General features: G+C 51.1%; 2 protein-coding genes across 4 annotated transcripts; one reads left to right on the top strand and one right to left on the bottom strand.

Annotated features, from left to right (window-relative positions):
- Positions 1–4,375: 4,375 nt before the first annotated feature.
- On the bottom strand, positions 4,376–10,316 carry GLYCTK (glycerate kinase). 2 transcript variants are annotated; one of them, XM_014457639.2, is made up of 5 exons: positions 9,978–10,316; positions 7,107–7,522; positions 6,730–6,881; positions 5,959–6,134; positions 4,376–5,616 (listed from the first exon to the last, which is right to left on the bottom strand). In XM_014457639.2, the coding sequence occupies exons 2-5, from the start codon at positions 7,481–7,483 to the stop codon at positions 4,747–4,749; spliced, it is 1,575 nt and encodes a 524-aa protein (XP_014313125.1). In that variant the 5' UTR covers positions 7,484–7,522; positions 9,978–10,316; the 3' UTR covers positions 4,376–4,746. The 2 variants fall into 2 exon arrangements, with proteins under 2 accessions (XP_014313125.1, XP_023611404.1); XM_023755636.1 differs by lacking the exon at positions 9,978–10,316 and adding an exon at positions 8,074–8,092.
- Positions 10,317–18,776: 8,460 nt separating this feature from the next.
- On the top strand, positions 18,777–20,987 carry LOC102420663 (probable ATP-dependent RNA helicase DDX5). Of its 2 annotated transcripts, XM_023755635.1 has the most exons (2): positions 18,777–20,140; positions 20,267–20,987. In XM_023755635.1, the coding sequence occupies exons 1-2, from the start codon at positions 18,826–18,828 to the stop codon at positions 20,668–20,670; spliced, it is 1,719 nt and encodes a 572-aa protein (XP_023611403.1). In that variant the 5' UTR covers positions 18,777–18,825; the 3' UTR covers positions 20,671–20,987. The 2 variants fall into 2 exon arrangements, with proteins under 2 accessions (XP_023611403.1, XP_023611402.1); XM_023755634.1 differs by having other exon boundaries at positions 18,777–20,787.
- The last annotated feature ends 1,026 nt before the right edge of the window (positions 20,988–22,013 follow it).

Here is a 22,013-nt window from a genome sequence, read left to right as displayed (position 1 = left end):
GCTCCTTGGGCGTTGACTCATGTGCCTCCTAAAGGCCTCCATCACCTTTCTTCACACAGAAGCACACAGGTTTAAACCTGTCCTATACGACATTGGGTGACTTTTCTAGGAGAGTTGCACTGGCTTCTGCCATACTTATAATCGCCACTAACCCTTAGACGGGGGGGGGGGGCAGGTGGGAGCAGAGCCCTGGCTCCTGAGTGAGGCTACAAGTGCGGTCATTGGAGATGATCCGGGACGGCGAGGAGGTCCTGAGACTGAAGCTGGGACAGGTGGGTGGAGTGGATGGAGAGGCCTGGGCCACTACCAGGAGCCCCGCCCCCTTCTCAGCCGAAGCTGGGGCTGGAGCAGCAGGGCTAGGTGAGGAGAGTGTGTTGCTCACCTTTCCTCAGGATGGCTCCACTGGCTGCCAGAGGAGAGCCGGGGTGTGGGAGACCAGGGGAAACTTCCCAGTAGAGTGCATCTTGTGGGGGGGGGGGTGGCCCCTGGCTCTCTGTCCAGGGCAGAGCTGGGCACTACAGCTCCCTGAACCCTCAGGGCCCCGCAGTGGACAAGACCATAGTGGGTAGGGATCCCATGAGGTAAAGCTAAGGACGCTTGTCCCCCTAGGACTGGGTGGATGGGACACCTGTTCTGGGGCCTACCTCTCCCTCATCCTCTTCCCTGGCCAGAGCCTCCTCACCTGAGCAGGCAGCTACCCCTCCCAGACAGAGGTGGGATCAGAGCTGTTGGGCCCAGGTGGTCCATCCTAGCCTACCCCATCCAGCCTCCAGAGGCCCCCGGGCAGCCTGAGCCAGGGACAGTGGGGGAGCAAAGCCTCAGGAACGGCCCCAGTGGTTACCAGGGAGGGGCTGACCCAAAGGTTCCTGGCCTGGGACCAAGTGAGGTCTCCCCACCCTGGTCTGGGCCTCATCATGCCCTTCACATGATCCAGACCCAGAGGGGTCAGGCTGCCCTGCCTATTTTCCTGGGACATGAGGGCTCTCTCCCAGGCTGGGCCAACTTACTCTAGTTCCAGCTGACCCTCTCCTGTTGGCTCCGTGACCTCCCAGGGCACCGTGCGCCCCAGCAGCCATTAAAGCCTCAAATACCAGGCCCTGCTAGTGTCAGTCCAGGACTGGAGGGCAGTAGGCACTTGCATGGCCTTAGTCAATAGCCCCAGGCCCTCTGGACCCAGGTGGTTTCCCTCAGCTGACAGCTCCCAGCTTCTTGGAAGAGGTCAGCACCTCTCCCTTCTTTTCACCCTCTCTGAGCCCCCACCTGGCACAGATTTCTTACCCAGATCCATCTGGGCTGACACCTCCTCAGAGGGGTGAGCAGGACAAGGATGCTGTCCCCAGTCAGAGGAGAAATCTAAGGCCAGGATAAGGACCTGGGACTTTGAACTGACACCCTGGTGAGTGCCTAGATGAGAACGGGGTAGCGAGGCTGACAAAGTGTCCATCCTTGGCCCAGCCTCTCTGCCCCCTAAATCCTCAAGACCCTAATGGCATTGCCAGGGACAGAGGGGCTAGGTTACTGTGGGAGGGGAGGGTGGCTTGAGCCAGGGCTCTCAGCCTTCTTCCAAAGTGGACATTGAATGGGTTGCTTAGGCTGGCGGAGGGCTGCTGGGACTGAGGCAGAGGGGCAGGCAGAGGGGAGGTGGGAGGGGTTCCTGAGCTGGAGACACACCTCTTTCCCACCTGCGACACCTCCTCTATCTCCTTGCATGCCCTATCCCCCAGCCCTGCACAAGGAGGCCTCGGTAGCAAACTCCTAAAATGCCTCCTGGCATGATGCCTTGTCGAATATCCTCCCGAGGCTGGTTTCCACTGTCAATGTGAAGTCCAACCCCTTTGCCAATCGGCCTGTGTCAACCTTTGTGGCCTCCTGGCCCATCTTGCTTAACCTTATCCCCAACATCCTAACTACACCAAACTGGGTGTCCCTACCCTGGGATGGAGCCGAGCACAGCTCAGAGGCCAGCTCAGTGACTGGTGATGGGTTCAACTGGACACACACGTGCCCACACCCTGGTCTGGGCTTCATCACGTCCTTCACATGATCCAGACCCAGAGGGATCAGGCTGCCCTGCCTATTTTTCTGGGACATGAGGGCTCTCTCCCAGGCTGGGCCGTTCATATGCAGACACGCACCTTTGTATAAAAGCCCACCACCCAACTGTGTGTAGTTTCCTGCCAGATCACACACACACGGAGTTGGGAAATCTGAGCCAAGAAGGGTCTAACAAATCTGGCTTATGGATGCCTAGAGACACCGAGTGTGGTCCTGTCACCATCCTCAAGTCCTTGAGGGGCAGCAGGGAGGCAGGAGTGGGTCCCCGGCTTTGGCTCAGCCCTCACTGGACCCAGGATCTCTGAGCCCAAGGGTGGGCAGAACATGGTCAACCAGGTCCCAACCAGGTTCTGATTCTGGTTCTGTGTCAAGACTTGCTGTGTAGCCTCAGACAGGCCACCTTCCCATTCTGTTTTCCCAGCTATAAAGCAAAGGAATTTGGATTAGCCGACACCTACAGGCTACCCAGGCTCACTGTCCAGCTGCTGTCAGTTCATGGCAATTTCAGAGAATGGAAGCGCCTGTGGGAGCAGCAGTCGAGGGTGCCAGGCACCCCCAGGAGCTCCGGCCGGGCCAGGCAGAGTCCGGGGCTGGAGATGCAGTGGGTGCAAGGGCAGCAGGAATCTGAGCCAGGAGAGACAGAAGCCAAGAGCCACGAGATAGGAGCAACGATTAGGACCATACTTGGCATTTATGGAGCAGATAATAAGTCCTATGAACACTCACCATGCAGGGTTTCTCTCATTTTCATCTAGATTGAGGCCAAATATATGCTCTTTTATCTTGGGGATACCAAATGAGCAGACCTAATGGGTGAGGCTCGATCCAGCCCCTGGCCTCCCAGTCCCCACAGACACAGAACAGGGACCAAGTTGGCACTGGGGAGCCGCTGGCAAGGCCCCACTCCCGCCTAACCCCTCAGCAGGTGTGTCAGCAGCCGTGGGCACGCAGCAGCATCTCTTGTGCTGAGTATCTATCTATGAATACAAACATGCCAACACGAACATGCACACACATGCACACATTGGGGACGTGGCAGACAGGTCCTCCGCCACAGGCCAGCCCTCTCCTGCTCTCGCCTGGAACTGGACACCCGGCGCTAAGACTCATGGTCCCGAGAGTAAGGATTGAAGCAGGGTCAGGCCATGGGTAGAGGTTGCCAGAGGAGAGCCAGCACACGGGCAGTCACGTGGGGACGATATCCCCTAAGACTATGACCCGCCCTCCCATCAGCAGAAACTCCGCGCAGGGCAGAAGGAGCTGATGCCTCTGCATCGAGTGGTGCAAACTCTCCTCTTCCCCAAACCTCCGTGCCCCAGAGCCCCGCTCTCCTTGCTCACCTCCCTCTCAATCCCCGGCCTGCCCGTGTGCTGTCCGGGTCATGAACCGTCTGCCAGCTGGGCTGTCCAGAGCTCAAGTGGGGAGGAAGGATGTTCCCAGGGGGAGGGCAGGCCAGCTCTGGCCAGAGCCCCTCACACCTTCAGAAAGGAGGGGTGGCTGGGGTGGCAGAGGGGCCAGCAGCAGCAGCCCAGGCCTCGCTGTTCTCTATGGCTTTTTATTCCTATGTGATTCTACTGCTCACTCATATAGGGATTGGAGCCGTGGCGCACGGCGGGGGCGGCCAGCGTTGGGCATGGATGCTGAGCGAGGGGGCCCAAGGAGAGCCGGGACAGCGGCCCACCTTCCCTCAGCACAGGCAGCTGGCCTGGCCAAGGGACCCTCCTCTGTTGCTTTCTTCCCCACTGGTGGAGGGACTGTTGGACCCCATCACTGCTCTGACCCACCATCCAAGGCTGACCCCCATAACAAGGCTGTGTCCCCACAGGAGTGGCTGAAGGAACTGGGGGTATTCAGCCTGAGAAAAAGGCTGCCACAGGGAACAAGGCCCAGTGTCCTGTGTGGCTGGGGCGGCCCCTAGAGAGAGGGCTGCTCAACCACAGGTGTGGTCTGTGGCTAAGGGCTGTCCAAAGCAGGAAGGAGACCTGGTGGGAGGTAGTAAGCAGGCACCCAGTGGGGCATACGGCAGAGCCTGGAGACCGGGGCACGGGGAAGTCATTATTGGATGGGTGGCCAGTTCCTCCGGGACCCCACAGATGGCAGTCCTTAGGCCTGTCTCCCTGGGGTCTCTGCTCACCCTCGTTGAGCATGTTGGGAGCCAGGCTCAACCCTCCCAGGCTCCTGTTGGTGAAACAAGTGCTGAGTGTGTTGTGTGGAGGGTGTGGGAACTCCCACCGGGTCCTGGTGGGGTGGCTGCAGCCCGACCCACTCCCTCCCCAGAGGCGCCCTGCGAGCCCCTGCTCTGAGGGAAGATGCACTGAGACCCCATTGAGTGGTCCTTTTTATTTCCAGTCCTTGTTCCGCTCCACAGAGAAACAGGCTCAGGAGCTCAGCAGTGGGGCTGCTTAGGGAATACCGGGAACAGCGAACGGGCCAAGAGGCTTGTCTTGGCCTCAGGGGTTCTGCTGCCAGGGCTGAAATTAGGGGCAGAAGAGAGCCGCCATCGTGCCATTCTGGTTGGGGGAATGGACATGAAGCAGAGGCCCTGGGTGGGAAGTGTAAAGGCCAACCATGCAGCCGGGGCCAAGGCGAGGAGGGGCCCTAAGGCCTGGGGAGGCCCTGGGGACCGACCCTGGTCTGCCCAGAAGCTGCCCTGTAGGCCTTCTCTGGACTCCCAGATCATGACTTATGTCATCACCGTGGCCGCAGGAATAGGAAGTGGACGTCCATGACGTTGGTGCCTGTCAGCCCTGTGTACAGCAGGTGGGCCCCGCCCTGGAAGCGATGGAAGAAGGTATGTGTGTCATTGTGAGCTAGGAAGGTGGCCACATCCAGGCCCTCAGCGGTGGCCTGGCTGGCAAGCTCAGGCATAACCCAGGCCCCAGCTGCCTCTGTGGGTCCGTCCCTCCCATCGGTGCCGCCACTCAGAAACAGCACGTCGACGGGCCCCAGCGGTCGCTGTCCCAGCTCCACTGCGACACGCAGGGCCAATTCCTGGTTCCGGCCACCCTTGCCCGAGCCCTGCAACTGCACGGTGGGCTCCCCACCAGCCAGCAGGCAGATGGGGCTCTGAGCCCCCTTCACGACCTCCAGGGCCTCCTTCAGCTGCAGGTCCGGGAGCTGGAGCGCCGCCGCCTGCTCATGGAGCTGTTCCTCCTCCTCCACAGAGACTCCGGCACCACCGGGCGGAGTGAGGTGGGCTCCAGCCACTCGGGCCAGCAGCCCGTAAAACGTGGCCACACTTTTCACATCGCCCTGCATGGCTGCGCTCAGCACCACGGCCCGGTATCCCAGCGCCTCCGCCTGCCGCCGGGCCTCAGCCAGTGCCAGTGCATTGGAGCCAATGATCACATTGAGGACGTGGCCACAGGTGTGTGGCCCGTGAGGGTCCGAGTCGGCCCGGGCCAGCACAGTTTTCACCGAACGTGGCAGGGCAGCACGGAGGCCATAGCGATTAAGGATGTGCAGGCAATCTTGCACATTGTGGATGCTGGCCACGGTGGGGCCGCTGGCGATCACCTCCACGGGGTCTCCCACCACGTCCGACAGAATCAGGCTGACCACCTGGGAAGAGGTTGAAGATGCAAAGCTGAGTCCCGCCTGGTCCTCACCCCAGAGCTATGAGGACAAACTGCCCCTTCCGACCACCCCACTTCCCATGTAGCCATACACCTTCCACCACCTGCTGCACTTCCTGGCCCGTTTCTAACCCCTCTCAAGTGGGTTTGCAGAACACCTGGCCATGGGGACTCAACCTTGCCCTCTGAGGTCCCTCTTTGATGGTCCTGTGAACTCCATACCAGGTCCCTGCCAACCTGTAAGCTGTTTTAGGCTTTCATCTGCTGGGCACACGTGGGCCTGATTCCACAAACCCAGGGCTGCCTGGGTAAGAAGTGACGCACACACCTGGGCAGGGTAGGCAGCCCGAGCGAGCCCCCCACCCTTGAGCTGGGACAGGGCCTTCCGGATGGTGTTCAGCTCCTGGATCGTGGCTCCACGGGCCGCCAGCAGCTTGGTGAGTGTCTGCTTCTCCTCCAGTGTGACCGGTGGGATGGGGGCGGGCAGCAGGGCCGAGCCCCCACCTGCAGAGACATGGAGGACTTCAGGCAGAGGGGACAGCAAGGAAATGTCCTCACCCAGGGATGCAGGTGGGCAGTGAACACATGAGGGAAGGCATGAGGCCTGAAAGGTAGAGTTAGAGTGCCCCATATGGACATGCAGTGAATGTGTGCAGTCACCACACCCTGGGCACCTGAGGTTGTGCCCTGCCTTGGGGTACCCCAGGTCCCAGCAGGCACTGGAAGAACTATTCCTTAAGATCTTGAAATAGATGGCAGATATGGGGGGAGGGGGTGGAGAACCAAGGAGAGGGCTCCATAGGGGCTGCAGCCCCAGGTGACATTGGTACAGACAGCAACAACAGCAGTGACATTTCCCTTGCAAGACTCTGAGGTAGGTGCTCCCTGTGGGCCCTCATGATCTGCCAATGGGTCAGTCTAGGGGAGGACCCCACAGCTCAGGGGAGGCCAGACAACTCGCCCAGGGCTGTCTAGAAGTCAGCCATCCAGGTTCCTCACTGCCTTACCTGCTTTGTGTCCCTGGGGGCTCAGACCAATGGTTTCTTGAAGACCTGATATTGCCCCACCCAACTTTCCCGAGGCAATCTGGCACCCACACCTGAGATGAGCACGAGCAGCAGGTCGTCAGCTGTCAGCTCCTCGGCCAGCTGCCGGATGGCTAAGGCAGCCCGCAGCGAATCACGGTCCGGCAGGTTGTCTTCTGCACCCTCAAAAACCTGGACACGGCTGTGTGGCTTCAGTAGCATCTCCCTCAGGGGAGAAAGAACAGAGAGTAAGAGATGGGGCGGGCTCCTCTCCTCCCGATAATTTCCCAGCTGTTCATACCATGATGCCTGCTAATACCCATCCTGGAACCAGGCCAGACCCGGTAGAAAAGGGAAGCTGGTGAGGAAGGGAGGCCCTGATCCAGCCTGAGTCTGGGCCCAGATTCCCCTCCAGAGGGACAGTAGGGGGCAGCCCCCCAGAGCTCCTTACTGCTTGCCACTGCACTCCACGGCAGCACGGATCCCCTTGGGAACGCTGATCACTCCCTGCACCAGATGCTGGCCCAGTAGCTCCTCGGCTGCAGCTGCCATGCCCAGCACAGCCTTGCCAAAGCCCACCAGGTAGAGGTTTTGCCGCAGCTGAAAGCTCCGATCCCGCACCTTCAGCTGCCCGCTGCTGGGGTCCAAGGACAGTGCCCGGTGCATCATGGGGCCTGGCAGCACGGCACCAATAGTGTTCTCAAACAGCATCCGAGCCTGCTCTGCCAAGGCCATGCCACTGGCCAGCCGTGCCCCTGGGCCCCCCCAGAGGAGTGGGCGTAATGGGGCTCGGGCCAAGCGGGGCAAGACCTGCAGGGCTACAGCCATGCCCCACCGCTTTCAGCTCCACCTGGCACCCATAGCCGCCTGGAGGGGAAGAAAACACTAATGAGGCAGTTGCAAGGTTAGAGAAGGGAGCCCCTGAGGGCTCAGGGATAGTGGACCCCACAGCTGCTGCTGCAAGAATGGACCATCTGCCAGTCCCAGGAGACTTCCCGAGGCTCCCAGCTGACGGATCTCACTCCAGTCCTCGGAGCCCAGGCCTGCCACCCAGCCATGTCCTCCTCTTCTGCCGGCCACACAGCGGTCCTCTGAACGCTCTGCCTGGAGTCCAAAGGTCCTGTTAGTTGAGCCCTCCTCCTGGGTCACCCACTTTGGCTGAGAGTTAATCATTCACGGAGTGAGCAATTCCTATCAGTGGGTTCCCGCCCCGCCCCTTGTCCACCCCTTCACTCTGAGCCCTCACCCAGGTGCAACGCCCCTTTCTGGCACTGCTTCCTTGCCTCTTCACCACTTCTGGTGCCAGGAGGCTGCTGGCTGTCCCACCAGCTGACTCAAGCCCGCTGACCTCCCGCCTGCTCCTATTCATTAACTTATGGGTCTGTGTGGGGCAGCTGCAGGCTTGCCAGGGCACTCACAGGTCCTGAACATCAAGGCATACAGTCTGCAGAGTCCTAGCACTCATGGCCAGTACAGCCAGAGGTTCTGTTTCAAATCAGAAGTGGCAGCAAAGTCTCGCTCATGGTGGAACCTCAAAGAAACCCCAGATACCACATGAGGCGAGGTACCAGGGGACCCAATCTGCCGGACAGAAAAAGATGCCCTTCCACCTACATGGCTGGCCGGACCCACCCCTGCTAAAAGCATGCCTTTTGGCTCCCACAGAACAAAACAAGCCTTGGGTCACACCACCCACAGGGGTGAGAGCCAAGTGGCTATGGCAGTGAAAGACCAGGCTCCCACAGCTGAGCCCAAATAATCATTTTCCCCACGGGGCAGGGAAAATGCTAAAGAAGCCTTGAGGTGAAGGTCAGGAGGCTGTTGAGGAGTTTAGGGACAAAAAAACAAAACAAAACCCAAAGAACTTATCTCTGAAAAGGCATCTGCTTTCATCAGTGCCCATCATAAATGCTGCCAGTTGACTGCAGCAGTGTGTGGATAGAGCAGGGGAAGGCAGCTGGGAATCAGGCTCCAGCTCTACCATGGGCTTTCTGACTGGCTAGGAACGCTCCATTTCTCTCACTGGCCTCGTCTGCAAAATGAGCAGTGGGAGCCCTGGCTGGTTTGGCTCGATGGATAGAGCGTCAGCCTGCGGACTGAAGGGTCCCAGGTTCGATTCTGGTCAAGGGCACATGCCTAGGTTGTGTGCTTGATCCCCAGTAGGGGACCTGCAGGAGGCAGCAAATCAATGATTCTCTCTCATCATTGATGTTTCTATCTCTCTTTCCCTCTCCCTTCCTCTTTGAAATCAATAAAGATACATATATATATATATATATATATATATATATATATATATATACACATTTTTTTTAAATGAGAAGTGGGATAAGATTAAGACTAATGCTTTCCCCTTGAAATCCCTGGGCTCTCTGAAGCTGTCCACTGTTAACACACAAAACCTGGACACCAAACACCAATTTATCCTACACTCAAAAAACCTGGCAACGTCTAGCCCTCTGAGCCTGCTGGTTTTCCACTTTCCTGTAAGAGACCAACTCTGTCCGCCCCCAGTTGTAAAAGGGAACAGAGAGCACCACCATGCGGACTCTGAAAATGGGCCCAGCTTTTTCCAGGGGGCTCCTGGGGCTGACCCCCATCAGGCTTGGAGTTAAAAGTATCTTAGCATCTAGCAAAAGCTGGGTGAACTTTGTACTTATTCAAAAATTGGGTGAACTTTGTACTTATTTCCCAAATGGACACAGGCCTAGAGGATCCCTGCCTTGCTACTGGATAGCAGAGCCCAGGGCAGGAGGACATTCAAGGTGAAGGTTGCCAGAGAAAATACAGGGCGTCCAGTCAAATTTGAATTTCACACAAATGAGGAATTTTTTTCTTAACAAACAATTAACAATGTCATATTCGTTTCAGGTGTACAACCTAGGGATTAGGAATTGCTTTAATATAGGGATATCCCCTAGAATATTTGGGACATACCTATACTGAAATATTACTTGTTGTTTATCTGAGATTCAAATTTAAACAGACTTCCTGTATTTTTATTTCTAAACCCAGCAACTCTGATCAGGACAACAACTCTCAAACTCCCAGGCACTACAGCGCTAAACCTGGAGATTCCGAGAACATCCGCCGTGACTCCTCCCCGCCACCAGATGGGGCTAGAGCCACTTCCGGCCGTCGCCTGCTGCTGGCACAGGTCCCGGAAGTGACGTCACCTGGGCCGACGCCGCGGGACTTAGCGAGGGAAACGGCTGCGGCGTAATATTGGGTAGTAACCCGAGAAATAGGAGCCCGCTGCCGCCTGGGCCCGCTGTGTCCCGGCCCAAGGACCGCTTCCGCATGTTTCGCGGCGCAGACTTACCCCCGGCTCCCGGCTGCGGCTTCCAGCGCTGGAGGCCGGAAGGACTCGCTGGTGGGCGGAGCGGAATCCGGAAGTGCGGGGTGGGTGCCAGGTGTGAATGGTGCTGGGAGGAGCGCGGGGGATCCGGAGTGAGGCCTAGGGCTTTGGCTCCGCTCAGGCCGCGGAGGAGCGTGGATGGAGTCACTTGGCGCCTCGGTTTCATCTCTGCCATGGGGGTCGTAATTGCCGCCCCACTGGTTGCTGTGATCGTCCCCTCATTTTTCCTGTTCGGAGCAATCAGTCAGCAAATACTTCCCAAGCTCCTGTTAGGTGCCAGGCACTGTACTGAGCAAACGGGCCCAGAATCCCAGAATCACTCCTTACCCACAACCCACCGCTCCGGAGCCAGGTTGTGTCATCCTCGCCCTCCCACCGCTGGGGTCCCAAGTAATTGATTGGCGTCTCCCCCGCCTCCCCTTCCCCTTGGCAACCAAATAACAGCTCTGACTCAGCAAGAGAGTTCAGTTCCGAGACCCTCGAACACACAAGGGGCCTGTAAACATCCCTGTCCCTGCTCTCACCCTGTGCTCAGGAGGGTGTACTATTTTTTTTTTTAAATGAAGGTTCTAGTTTATATTTTATTGATTTTTTTACAGAGAGGAAGGGAGAGAGATAGAAACATCCATCAGCTGCCTCTTGCACGCCCCCTACTGGGGATGTGCCCGCAACCAAGGTGCATGCCCTTGACCGGAATCGAACCTGGGACCCTTGAGTCCGCAGGCCGCCGCTCTATCCACTGAGCCAAACCGGTTAGGGCAGGAGGGTACACTATTTTTACTACGTTTTCTTGGGGAGATGTGGGGGAGAGCTACATGACAAATCACAGAACAGACTTCCTAACCATCTTAAAACAGATTTTTCACACCCGTTCTCTAGCAGCTGCCACCTCTCTCCATAGGTCTCCAAACCATGCTCTGCTTTTGTCATAAACTCCTCCTCCCCCCTTCCTAGCTGTCTCCCTGGGTTTTCCTTTGCCTTTATGCTACAGGACCTTTTATTCCCTATCAACCGCTCCTAAATGCTTCTCCACCCCATCATCCAAGCACAGGCACCTTCAGGAGGAGTTGCCTTCTTTATTATTTTTTTTTTCTCACTTACTAGTACAGTTTACATTCAGTATTATTTTGTATTAGTTTCAGGTGTACCGCATAGTGGTTAGATCATCATATACTTTACACAGTGTTCTCTCCCTCCACCCCCATGTTTCCAGTGCCCACCTGGCACCATTCGTAGTTATTACAATGTTATTGACTACATTCCCTATGCTGTACTTTACATCCCCGGATCTTCCTTCTTTAGATTTGGGGAGATTGGAAAAACTTAAAGTTTCAGTGTGTCCTCACTTACAGTAAGCTGTCTTCATCCATGCATGCATTTATTCACTCCTCCATCATTCAACAGTCATTTCCCGAGTGTCTTCTTTGTGGGCCAAGTGCTGTAAGTGCTGCAATGAGTAAGAAGTGGTTGTTTCAGATGGGAAATGTACTCTGCTTTTGTAATTGCATTCCCACATTGGTGAGAGGAGTGTGAATTTGAGCAACTCTCTAATTATTTAGTGCCAGAGACTCATAAACAGACACCATGTACTGTGCCCGTGCTGTTCTGTCAGACTGTAAGCAGAGGACTAACTGTACCCATTTTTTAACCTCCCACCGCACCCCACAACTACTCACAAGATGCATTTAACAACAGCATAAGTTTTAGATGCCCACTGGACTGTGAGCTTCTGGAATGTCATGACTTGGTCTAATTTGTATTTGTACTGCCTTGCGTAGGACCAGGCACAAAAAGAAACTGGAATTTCTTTTTTTTTTTTTTAAATGAATTAAGACAACAGTGAAGTGCTCAACTACAAATTGCTGCAGACCCTAGGTGGAAAGGATTTCACAAAAGGAAAAGAGTTGGTGGTGAATAGAAGTAGAAGGCTTCATTGAGTGGTAGGGTTTAGATCTAAAAAAAACCCAGAATATTCAGCTCATCCGAATAATAACACTTCTCTGGATAGTGGGCATGAATATGTCTACAGTCTTTTTTTAATCCTCACCCAAGGATATGTTTAGAGAGAGAAAGGGAGAGAAAGAAAGAGATTCCTGACTGAGAATTGAACCTGCAACCTTTTGGTGTACAGGACGATGCTCCAACCAACTGAGCCACCTGCCAGGGCTGTCAACAGTCTTTTAAAGAGCACTTTGGCAATCAATATCAATATCAATAAATATAAAAAATGTGACATCCAGTTTCAGTCCAAAGAAATAATTGGATATGCGGACAAAGATGGTATAGGGGAGGGAAAAACTTTTTCCTTTAGAGTCTTAGGTTCAATGGTGGAGGCCCTACAAATTAAACTGACAGAAAACAGATTAATGGGAGAAAAAGGTTTATTTTATATGCACATGGCGGGGGGGGGGAGGGGGGGAACAAATGAAGTGAGGACTCCAAAGAAGACAGTAGGCCTGAGACCTTATACACCAATTTTAACAAGAGTGATAAATTATGGAGATGGGCAAGATAGAGGGGGTTTGAGCGACAAGGGGCAGTACATTGTGGGAAAATAATTATATGGGGGAAATAAGGACTGCTGTAGTAAGATTTGTTTGCACAGACTCATCTTTTTTTTAAAAAAATATATTTTATTGATTTTTTACAGAGAGGAAGGGAGAGAGATAGAGAGTTAGAAACATCGATGAGAGAGAAACATCGATCAGCTGCCTCCTGCACATCTCCTACTAGGGATGAGCCCGCAACCAAGGTACATGCCCTTGACCGGAATCGAACCTGGGACCTTTCAGTCTGCAGGCCGACGCTCTATCCACTGAGCCAAACCGGTTTTGGCTGCACAGGCTCATCTTGGCATTGGCTCCCCATCTCCTGGTACCAGAATGGCACAATTTCTCACAGAAAATTTATGTCCCGCTTTTCAGTAGGAAGGAGGAGGACAGGGAGCCCTTTGTGTGTCTGCTGTTTCTCAGCATAACTGTATGCCAAAATGGCAAATTTAGGGTGATGTACTCTGATCCCTTCAGTGGATATGGAGAGATATTCATCCCAGAAATTTTTCTGAGAGTAAAGCAGGGGTCCTCAAACTACGGCCCGCGGGCCACATGCGGCCCACCGAAAACATTTATCCGGCCCACCGGGTGTTTTTGCCGCCGCTGCCTGTCCTGCTTAGCAGCCGACTCATCCCGGGCCCGCAGTGTGCATGTGTGGAATGTCTGAGGGACAGTGAACTGGCCCCCTGTTTAAAAAGTTTGAGGACCTCTGGTGTAAAGCAATGTAAATATCCATTGATGATAGAATTTATACAATTAAGTTTATAGTGCTTCTAAAAATATTAATAATATTAATTCTAATATTATTAAGGCTACATACATGTTAATTTTTTTTTGAGATGCTATTTTATGAATTAAGGAAACTGTTGAAAGGCCATTAAAGTAGATTATAAGCTTTCCCTATTCAAGCAAGCTGAATTACACATACCCTACTGGGGGAGGGGTTACTGAATTTATTTTTTCAAGTTAAGCTTTAATTTACATGTTCCCTTTGAGAGCAAGGGAGGAGGTTGTTCCTGGGTGATGTTGGATGATAGTGACCAGGGGAAGGTGGCAACAGTGCACCCATCTCCACTAACAGTGCTGAATCTCAGGAACCCCTGTAAATCTGAAACCCAACCCCCTTCTCTGCTCAAGGGGGTCATCAGGGTAGTGAGTAGTGCTCTGTCTTGGGCTTTCTGACCTGGAGCTTCACTGTAAATGTATCCTGCTTGTTGAAGAAGCTGGTCACACATGATGTGCAACCATTTGAGGTTTCAGATGCCTCAGCAGGTTGAAAGTGTTAGTTCATGTTACCACAGCAAGCCAGCAGTCATACTCCTAAAGCACCTGCTCTTCTATGGACATTCATCCTGTTGTCCTCCAGCTTCCAACCGATAGAGCAGTTTACCCCGAAATCCAGGTCTCTCACCTTCTAGCACTTCCTACCCCCTTGTGGTCGAGTTCAGGCAGTCGACTAGTTGTGGCCAATGAGTTGTGAGTGGAAGTGATAGGGGTCACTTCTGGCCATTTACTTGCCCGTGAGGTTTTCCTGAGCATTTTTTCTCTTCACCTGGCAGTTGGCAACATTCAACCCGAAACCCTGAGTGAGTGATAGGAAGAGACACCCTGCCAATCCACAACGGACATGTATTGAAAGTAGAAAATAAACCTTGGATGTTTGAATCACTAAGACGTGGGGGTTTGTGTTATTGGGCCATTACCTAGCCCATCCTGGCTAAGCTCACTTTATCCTGTAGACCTGCATCTCAGAAGCTAGATCTACTCTTGTTAATGTTCGATCATCCAGAAACTGTTGTTCTCATTGGCATTCACCTTGCCAGACATGCTTCTGGTCACACACTGTTCATGCTTGCACACCTTTTCTTGAGGTATAGAACAACAGTGAAGAGATCAAGAACATTTTGCTGTGAATACACAAACTCAGGAGAGTCTTGTGCACTAATTAATACCTCGAAGCGGGGGCACAAAGCAGAAAGTAGCTTCCACAAATAGAAATTCTTTGCATCAGTCTTAGATTCCAGCAGTGGGGCAGATTTTTATTCCATCAGTTCATGTGGCTTCTGCCCCCCACCCCCACCTTTTTTAAAAGGTGGTGTATTTTTTAAAAAAAATTTTTTTTCAATTGGAGAGAGAGAGAGAGAGAGAGAGAGAGATCGAACCCGAAACCTGGGCATGTGCCCTGACCGGGACAGTGCTCAACCAGCTAAGCCGCACTGGTCAGGATTGCCCCTACCCCTTTTATTGCACTTTACCCATGACTGAACAGAGGTAAATGATCGCAAGAATTCAGGACCAGCAGGAAATGTAGGATTGATTTAGAACCAGAAATAAAAATAGTGAATATCAGTGTGTTCCGTCTTCTCTCCAATGAGGTGAACAAAGTTTGGTTATTCAGCCCTGAAAAGTATTGTGAATTATGATAGTGCATTCATAGAGAACCTGTAAAAAGTTCTGCCACCGTAAAATCCACTGTGAAAGTAAAGTAGTGATTTTTTTTAATGTATGCAAAACCTGAGATAAGTCAGAGGGTGTCAGTCATCAACTCCAAACTGGAGGCAGCTGCCTTCTCAGGGCGGCACTCGTGGGCTTCACGGCCTCCCTCCACTCATCCTTCACATCCGGGACCTTGGGGTTCAGCCCCCTCTTCCTAAGCATTCCTCGCAAGAGTCTGCACGGAGGCGTGGAAGGGCTCTGCAGTGAGCTTCCAGGACTCCCCTCTGCCGCCCCTGCCTTGTGCTCTGCACTGCTGGACCCTGGCCAGGGCAGGGCCAGGGGGAGCTCTGGGAGACCCAAAGCTCTGGCACTAGAATGGTGTTATGAAGGCTTGTTCAGGGGGCAGGAGCAGGTGAGGCGGTGCCGGAGGAGAGAGAGAACAGAGCTCTTTTAAGTAAGGACTGTAAACCCCTTAAAACTGTGTGTTTTTTCAAAGGAGGGGTAGGGAAGCATACACACAGCTCAGCCTGGACTGGGAGGCTGTATAGGCTGGGTTGTGAGATGGGGCAGTTAAGCCTTTGAAACAGTTGTATACTTTTAGAGACAAGAGGTTCTGGGAGGCTAGGCGGTTCTTCCTGGCTCTGAGCTGCCGGCTTATCTGGGAAGCTCCTATCCCTTCCTTCCACAACAAGAAGGCATTGTTGAGCTACAATGGACTCAGTTACAAGTGAAACAATTACCTACCCTTTGCCCTGGAAGCCCGGCTGGAGAGTGCGAACCCAGCCTCCAGGGCTTACTGGCTGGGTGACCTTGGGAACGTTACTTAACCTCACAAAACCCCAGAGTCTTCATCATTAAAATGGGGCTAAGAGCATGAAATGTGTTTAAAGTGCACACAGAAAGGCTCCAAGTTGTGGCCGTACTGTTTCTGAGCTGGGCCAGATTAATGGGTGTGTGACCTATGCAGTCACCTGGGAACAAGGCCAGAAGGGGTCTCGCACTGGGTTTAATAGTCTGCTGTTGCTGTCTTCCAATTCTTACAGTTTCTTTGAGGTGGAGCCCATATTTTTATTTTGCACTGGGTCCGGCAGATTACGTCGCCAGTCCTACCACCTGGAGAAGAATGGTATTATGGTCCCCATAGCCCAGGAGTCTCAGGACCTGTCTGAGGAAGTCATCAGTGGCTACACGTCAGGAGGGCCAGGGTTACACACTGGGTGAGGCGGAGGTGGCACTGTCTCCCGGGCAGTACTGAGGCTGTAAGGACAAAGTCTGAGCTCCCCCGCTAGACCGGTCCCTCCCGCCACTTGGCCCAGGAGAGCTCTTTCAGCAAGAGGCCTAGAAACCCTCGGCCTGGCTCACTCCGTAGCTGAAGGTCAACTTTGAGTCTCCCACAGGCTGATCCCTTGGGAAAACTAAGCACAGCCTGTCATTCAGAAGTGGCACAAGCTGCAGGAATTATATGAAGTCAGCCACAGGTTCCTTGCAAAAAAACCCCACAAAGTCAAATGTTCTAATCTTTTTTGAAAGTGTTTTAATTGATTTTTAGAGAGGAAGGGAGAAACACCTATGTGAGAGAACCATCTATCAGATGCCTCCTGCACACCCCCTATTGGAGATTGAGTCCACAACCCTGTGCTTGAAAGGGCGAGGGCTACGCCCTCCATCTTGCCCCGGATCCTCCATTTTTGGGCAGCAACCTTAGCCATGTGCTCGGCAAGGAGCTTCTTCCCGGAAGCCCCAGCCTCTGCTAGCCACGCCCAGGATTTCTTTAAACTAACCAATGACAGTCAAGGGAAGTGCGCGCCATAGACACAACCACATCCTGTGTAACAAGACCCAGACTTGCGCCCAGCCAATCGGCAGGGCCCACAGTCCTCTCTCCTCCCCTTACTCCAACCCCCCTATTAAACCCCTCTTCCCAAAGGGCTCTCGTGCTCTCTCGGCCGCTTGCCGCTGCGTCGGCGAGTGTGGCTGATGGGGGGGCCCAAGCTAGCTTGAATAAAGACTCTCTGCTTTTGCATCAAATCGGCTGGCTCCCTGGTGGTCTGTTGGGGATCTTGAAATCTGGGCATAACATGCTCTGGCTGGGAATTGAACCAGGAATGTTCAACCAACAGAGCCACACCGGCCAGAGTAAATATTCTACTCTTTTGTTTTTATTTTTTGTTAATTCTCACCTGAGTATATATTTTCCATTGATTTTTAGATAGAGGGGAAGGGAAGGAGGGAGAGAAGAGAAGTGAGAGAGACACGTGGAGTGGTTGCCTCCTGCATGTGCCCCCGGAACAGGGCAGGGTTCGAACTTGCAGCCCAGATACTTGTCCTTGACTGAGAATGGAACCTGTGTGTGAGCCAATGCTCTAACCACTGAGCTGTATGGATCAGGGACTCTACTCTTTTAAAATGTTTTTAAGCAGATATTAATTTGGTCATCAGAAGAAAATAAAACAAGCAAGAAACAAATAGAAAATATGTTTCAATTAAAATAAAAACCATTGCTGAGGTTGCCTTTGACTCCACAGAAGATGTTTGTAATTTTCATTTGATGTGAAATGTTACTTCTGCTCATGGTCATCCTAGAACATTTATTTCCTCTTGGTGGTAAGTGAAATGATGCATTCATTTAGAAAATAAAGCAATTTGTCAGGTAAGAAGCAGTTATATGAGACTGTGTGTGACAATTGAAACATGCTATTCAGAATTACGGTGGGTTGCAATCATGTTCCAACATTCTGCTTTTCCTCTTTGGCAATTTAGCTTACACACACACACACACACACACACACACACACACGGCCTTCCCAGAGAGTCACCTGACTCTAGTTATTGTGAAGGCTTGTGTAAAAACTTGAGGGGGAGCAGAATAGCCTTCCCATAATGTGCCACTTTGGCATGTGGATTGTTTTGAGCTGAAGGCAATTAAGAGCCAGCAGACTCTAGAAAAGCTTTTTCTCCATTAACTGCCTAAAAATTTAAAAAGGGGGTCTATACCAACCAGGAAGAGAACTGCTACCAGAGACAACTTTGTATACCAGAAAGATTTATCTTCATGCTGTGGCAAACATTTGTTTACCAAAGTTTTGCTCTTCTTATCTTCCTGTGAATTGTCTTCCTCCCTTTTGAGATCCCAGACCCCTACCTTTTCCTTAGCTCAGGATGGTATAAAAATCTAAAATGCCTGACTACCTTGGATTCTGTCTTTGTGGGGCTCCTCCTGTACATACAGGGTGGGGCAAAAAATAAGTTTACAGTTGTGAGTACACAAAACAGTTCATTCTTAAACCACTTAACTAAGTGCCAGGCGGGTAGTTAATCACTTTAACTAGGAACAATCACGCTTAAGCTACATAATCTTTACTTAGGATAATCTCCTTCAGTTACTTCCTTGTAGCTTAATAGAACAATAGAGTAACCTTGGAATGGAGATAAGAAACGCCCTAACCTTTGGAAAAGAATGGATGGGATTAAAATCAACTGGTATAAATACAGATGTAACAGGACAATAAAGACAGAACCTGGTTGGAGAACCTGGCTAGAGAACCTGGCTAGGCTGCTGATCAACTGAACGCTGTCCCCGTGTCCTTCCTTCCTTGCCGACTCCGTCCACACCTCTGGGAACCCCTGGACCTGCTGGGGCAGGACCCCAACAGATGGCATCCACCGGCCTGTAGGTGAGCAGCTCCGGCTCCTATCATCACCACCCCCGCCCCCGCCTCCACTCCCACCCCCGCAAGGCTTCACTATAGCCAAAGCCTCCACCAGTGAATCTTCCCACCCGATTCTCTCCACTTCGTTCCCCGCCAACCGCAATCATTGACGCCATGTCGGGCTATTCAAGTGACCGAGACCACGGCCGGGATCGAGGGTTTGGTGCACCTCGATTTGGAGGAAGAAGGGCAGGGCCTCTATCAGGAAAGAAGTTTGGAAAACCTGGGGAGAAACTAGTTAAAAAGCAGTGGAATCTTGATGAGCTGCCCAAATTTGAGAAGAATTTTTACCAAGAACACCCTGATTTGTCCAGGCGCACAGCGCAAGAAGTAGAGACATACAGAAGAAGCAAGGAAATTACAGTTAGAGGACACAACTGCCCAAAGCCCGTTCTGAATTTTTACGAAGCAAACTTCCCTGCAAACATCATGGATGCAATTGCAAGACAGAACTTTACTGAACCCACTGCTATTCAAGCTCAGGGATGGCCAGTTGCCCTAAGTGGATTGGATATGGTTGGAGTAGCACAGACTGGATCTGGGAAAACACTGTCTTATTTGCTGCCTGCCATTGTCCACATCAATCATCAGCCGTTCCTAGAGAGAGGTGATGGACCTATTTGCTTGGTGCTGGCACCAACTCGGGAACTGGCCCAGCAGGTGCAGCAAGTGGCTGCTGAATACTGTAGAGCATGCCGATTGAAGTCTACGTGCGTCTATGGTGGTGCTCCCAAGGGACCACAAATACGAGATTTGGAGAGAGGTGTGGAGATCTGTATTGCAACACCTGGAAGACTGATTGACTTTTTAGAGTGTGGAAAAACAAATCTGAGACGAACCACCTACCTTGTCCTTGATGAAGCAGATAGAATGCTTGATATGGGCTTCGAACCCCAAATAAGAAAGATTGTGGACCAGATAAGGCCTGACAGGCAAACCCTAATGTGGAGTGCAACTTGGCCAAAAGAAGTAAGACAGCTTGCTGAAGATTTCCTGAAAGACTATATTCATATAAACATTGGCGCACTGGAACTGAGTGCAAACCACAACATTCTTCAGATTGTGGATGTGTGTCATGATGTAGAAAAGGATGAAAAACTTATTCGTCTGATGGAAGAGATCATGAGTGAGAAGGAGAATAAAACCATTGTCTTTGTTGAAACCAAAAGAAGATGTGATGAACTTACTAGAAAAATGAGGAGCGACGGGTGGCCTGCCATGGCTATTCATGGTGACAAGAGTCAACAGGAACGTGATTGGGTTCTAAGTGAATTCAAACATGGAAAAGCTCCTATTCTGATTGCTACGGATGTGGCTTCCAGAGGGCTAGATGTGGAAGATGTGAAATTTGTCATCAATTATGACTACCCTAACTCCTCAGAGGATTATATTCATCGAATTGGAAGAACTGCTCGCAGTACCAAAACAGGCACAGCATACACTTTCTTTACACCTAATAATATAAAGCAAGCGAGCGACCTTATCTCTGTGCTTCGTGAAGCTAATCAAGCAGTCAATCCCAAATTGCTTCAGTTGGTTGAAGACAGAGGTTCAGGTCGTTCCAGGGGTAGAGGAGGCATGAAGGATGACCGTCGGGACAGATACTCTGCAGGCAAAAGGGGTGGATTTAATACCTTTAGAGACAGGGAAAATTATGACAGAGGTTACTCTAGTCTGCTTAAGAGAGATTTTGGGGCAAAGACCCAGAATGGTGTTTACAGTGCGACAAATTACACCAATGGGAGCTTTGGAAGTAATTTTGTGTCTGCTGGTATACAGACCAGTTTTAGGACTGGTAATCCAACAGGGACTTACCAGACTGGTTATGATAGCACTCAGCAATATGGAAGTAATGTTCCAAATATGCACAATGGTATGAACCAACAGGCATATGCACATCCTGCTACTGCAGCTGCACCTATGATTGGCTATCCAATGCCAACAGGATATTCTCAATAAGACTTTAGAAGTATATTTAAATGTCTGTATTTCGTAAATGCTCTTTATATTGTGTGTTATCAGACAAGATAGTTATTTAAGAAACATGGGAAATGCAGAAATGACTGCAGTGCAGCAGTAATTATGGTACACTTTTTCGCCATTTAAGTTGCATATTTCTTTACATTTCTGAAACAATTTTTAGCTTTCTTTTTTTTTTGTACTAGAAAATGCAGGCAGTGTTTTCACAAAGTGAATGTACAGTGATTTGAAATACAATAATGAAGGCAATGCATGGCCTTCCAATAAAAAATATTTGAAGACCGAAAAAAAAAAAAGTCTAAAGAAAAAGAACCAGACAAGAGTTTAGGCTATGCAAGGGACTGAGGTGCCAACATGGAGTCAGCTGAAGAAGTTAAACAACTGAGGCCCAGCAGATGGTAGACAAGCACAAAGTGGAAGCTACTCTCTCAGCCAAGTCCGAGGACTCTGAGTAAATCAGCAAAAGAAACTTTCCTTTAGCAGAAACTCACTTATTGCTGTTTTGCATTGCCATTGTTTTATTATTGTTAGTTTTAAAATGTTTTGGGTTTTGTATTGGCATTGTCTTGTTATTGTTTAAAAAAAAACAAAAACAGCCCTAACCAGTTTGGCTCAGTGGATAGAGCGTCAGCCTGCGGACTGAAAGGTCCCAGGTTCGATTCTGTTCAAGGGCATGTACCTTGGTTGCAAGCAACATCCCCAGTAGGGGGTGTGCAGGAGGCAGCTGATTGATGTTTCTCTCTTTCTCATCGATGTTTCTAACTATCTCTCTCCCTCTCCCTTCCTCTCTGCAAAAAAATCAATAAAATATATTTGAAAAAAAAATAAAAATAAAAAAAATAAAAAGTTACATAGACTTAAAAATCAAATATTTTTTTCTATACACGAAGACGAGGTTTTCTTTTTTCCCCATTGCTGAATAATGTGATTTCTAGTTTGAGTCTTTTTCTTAGTTTGTCTTATGATAGTAAACATAGAACCCAATTGTGGACAAGGGTTCCTGAGTTTCAGGACTAGACAAAAGGAATAACAACACACTGTGGTGGATTTGTGAGTATAGTATCAAGTGACCAGACAGTGGCAGAAAAATACAAAAATCAGAGAGAAAAGTGAAATGTGAGCAGGATTAAACTCTCTGATAACAATCAGAATTCTGTCCATTTGGGGCCAGATTTTTATTTTGTTTTTTTTTTTCTTTTTTCCCTTTTTTTTTTATCGCTTAAAGCATTACAAAGGGTATTACATATGTGTCCTTTTTTTCCCCCTTGTTTTGTTTTTTAGATGTTTATGGTACCATAGTTGTTATACAAGAATTCAATAGT

The sequence above is a fragment of the Myotis lucifugus genome, unplaced genomic scaffold (genome assembly GCF_000147115.1).
Source record: "Myotis lucifugus unplaced genomic scaffold, Myoluc2.0 scaffold_83, whole genome shotgun sequence".
In the NCBI taxonomy this organism is placed as follows: Eukaryota; Metazoa; Chordata; class Mammalia; order Chiroptera; family Vespertilionidae; genus Myotis; species Myotis lucifugus.
Note: the sequence above shows the minus strand (reverse complement) of the source record. Positions and strands in the feature narration are given on the sequence as shown.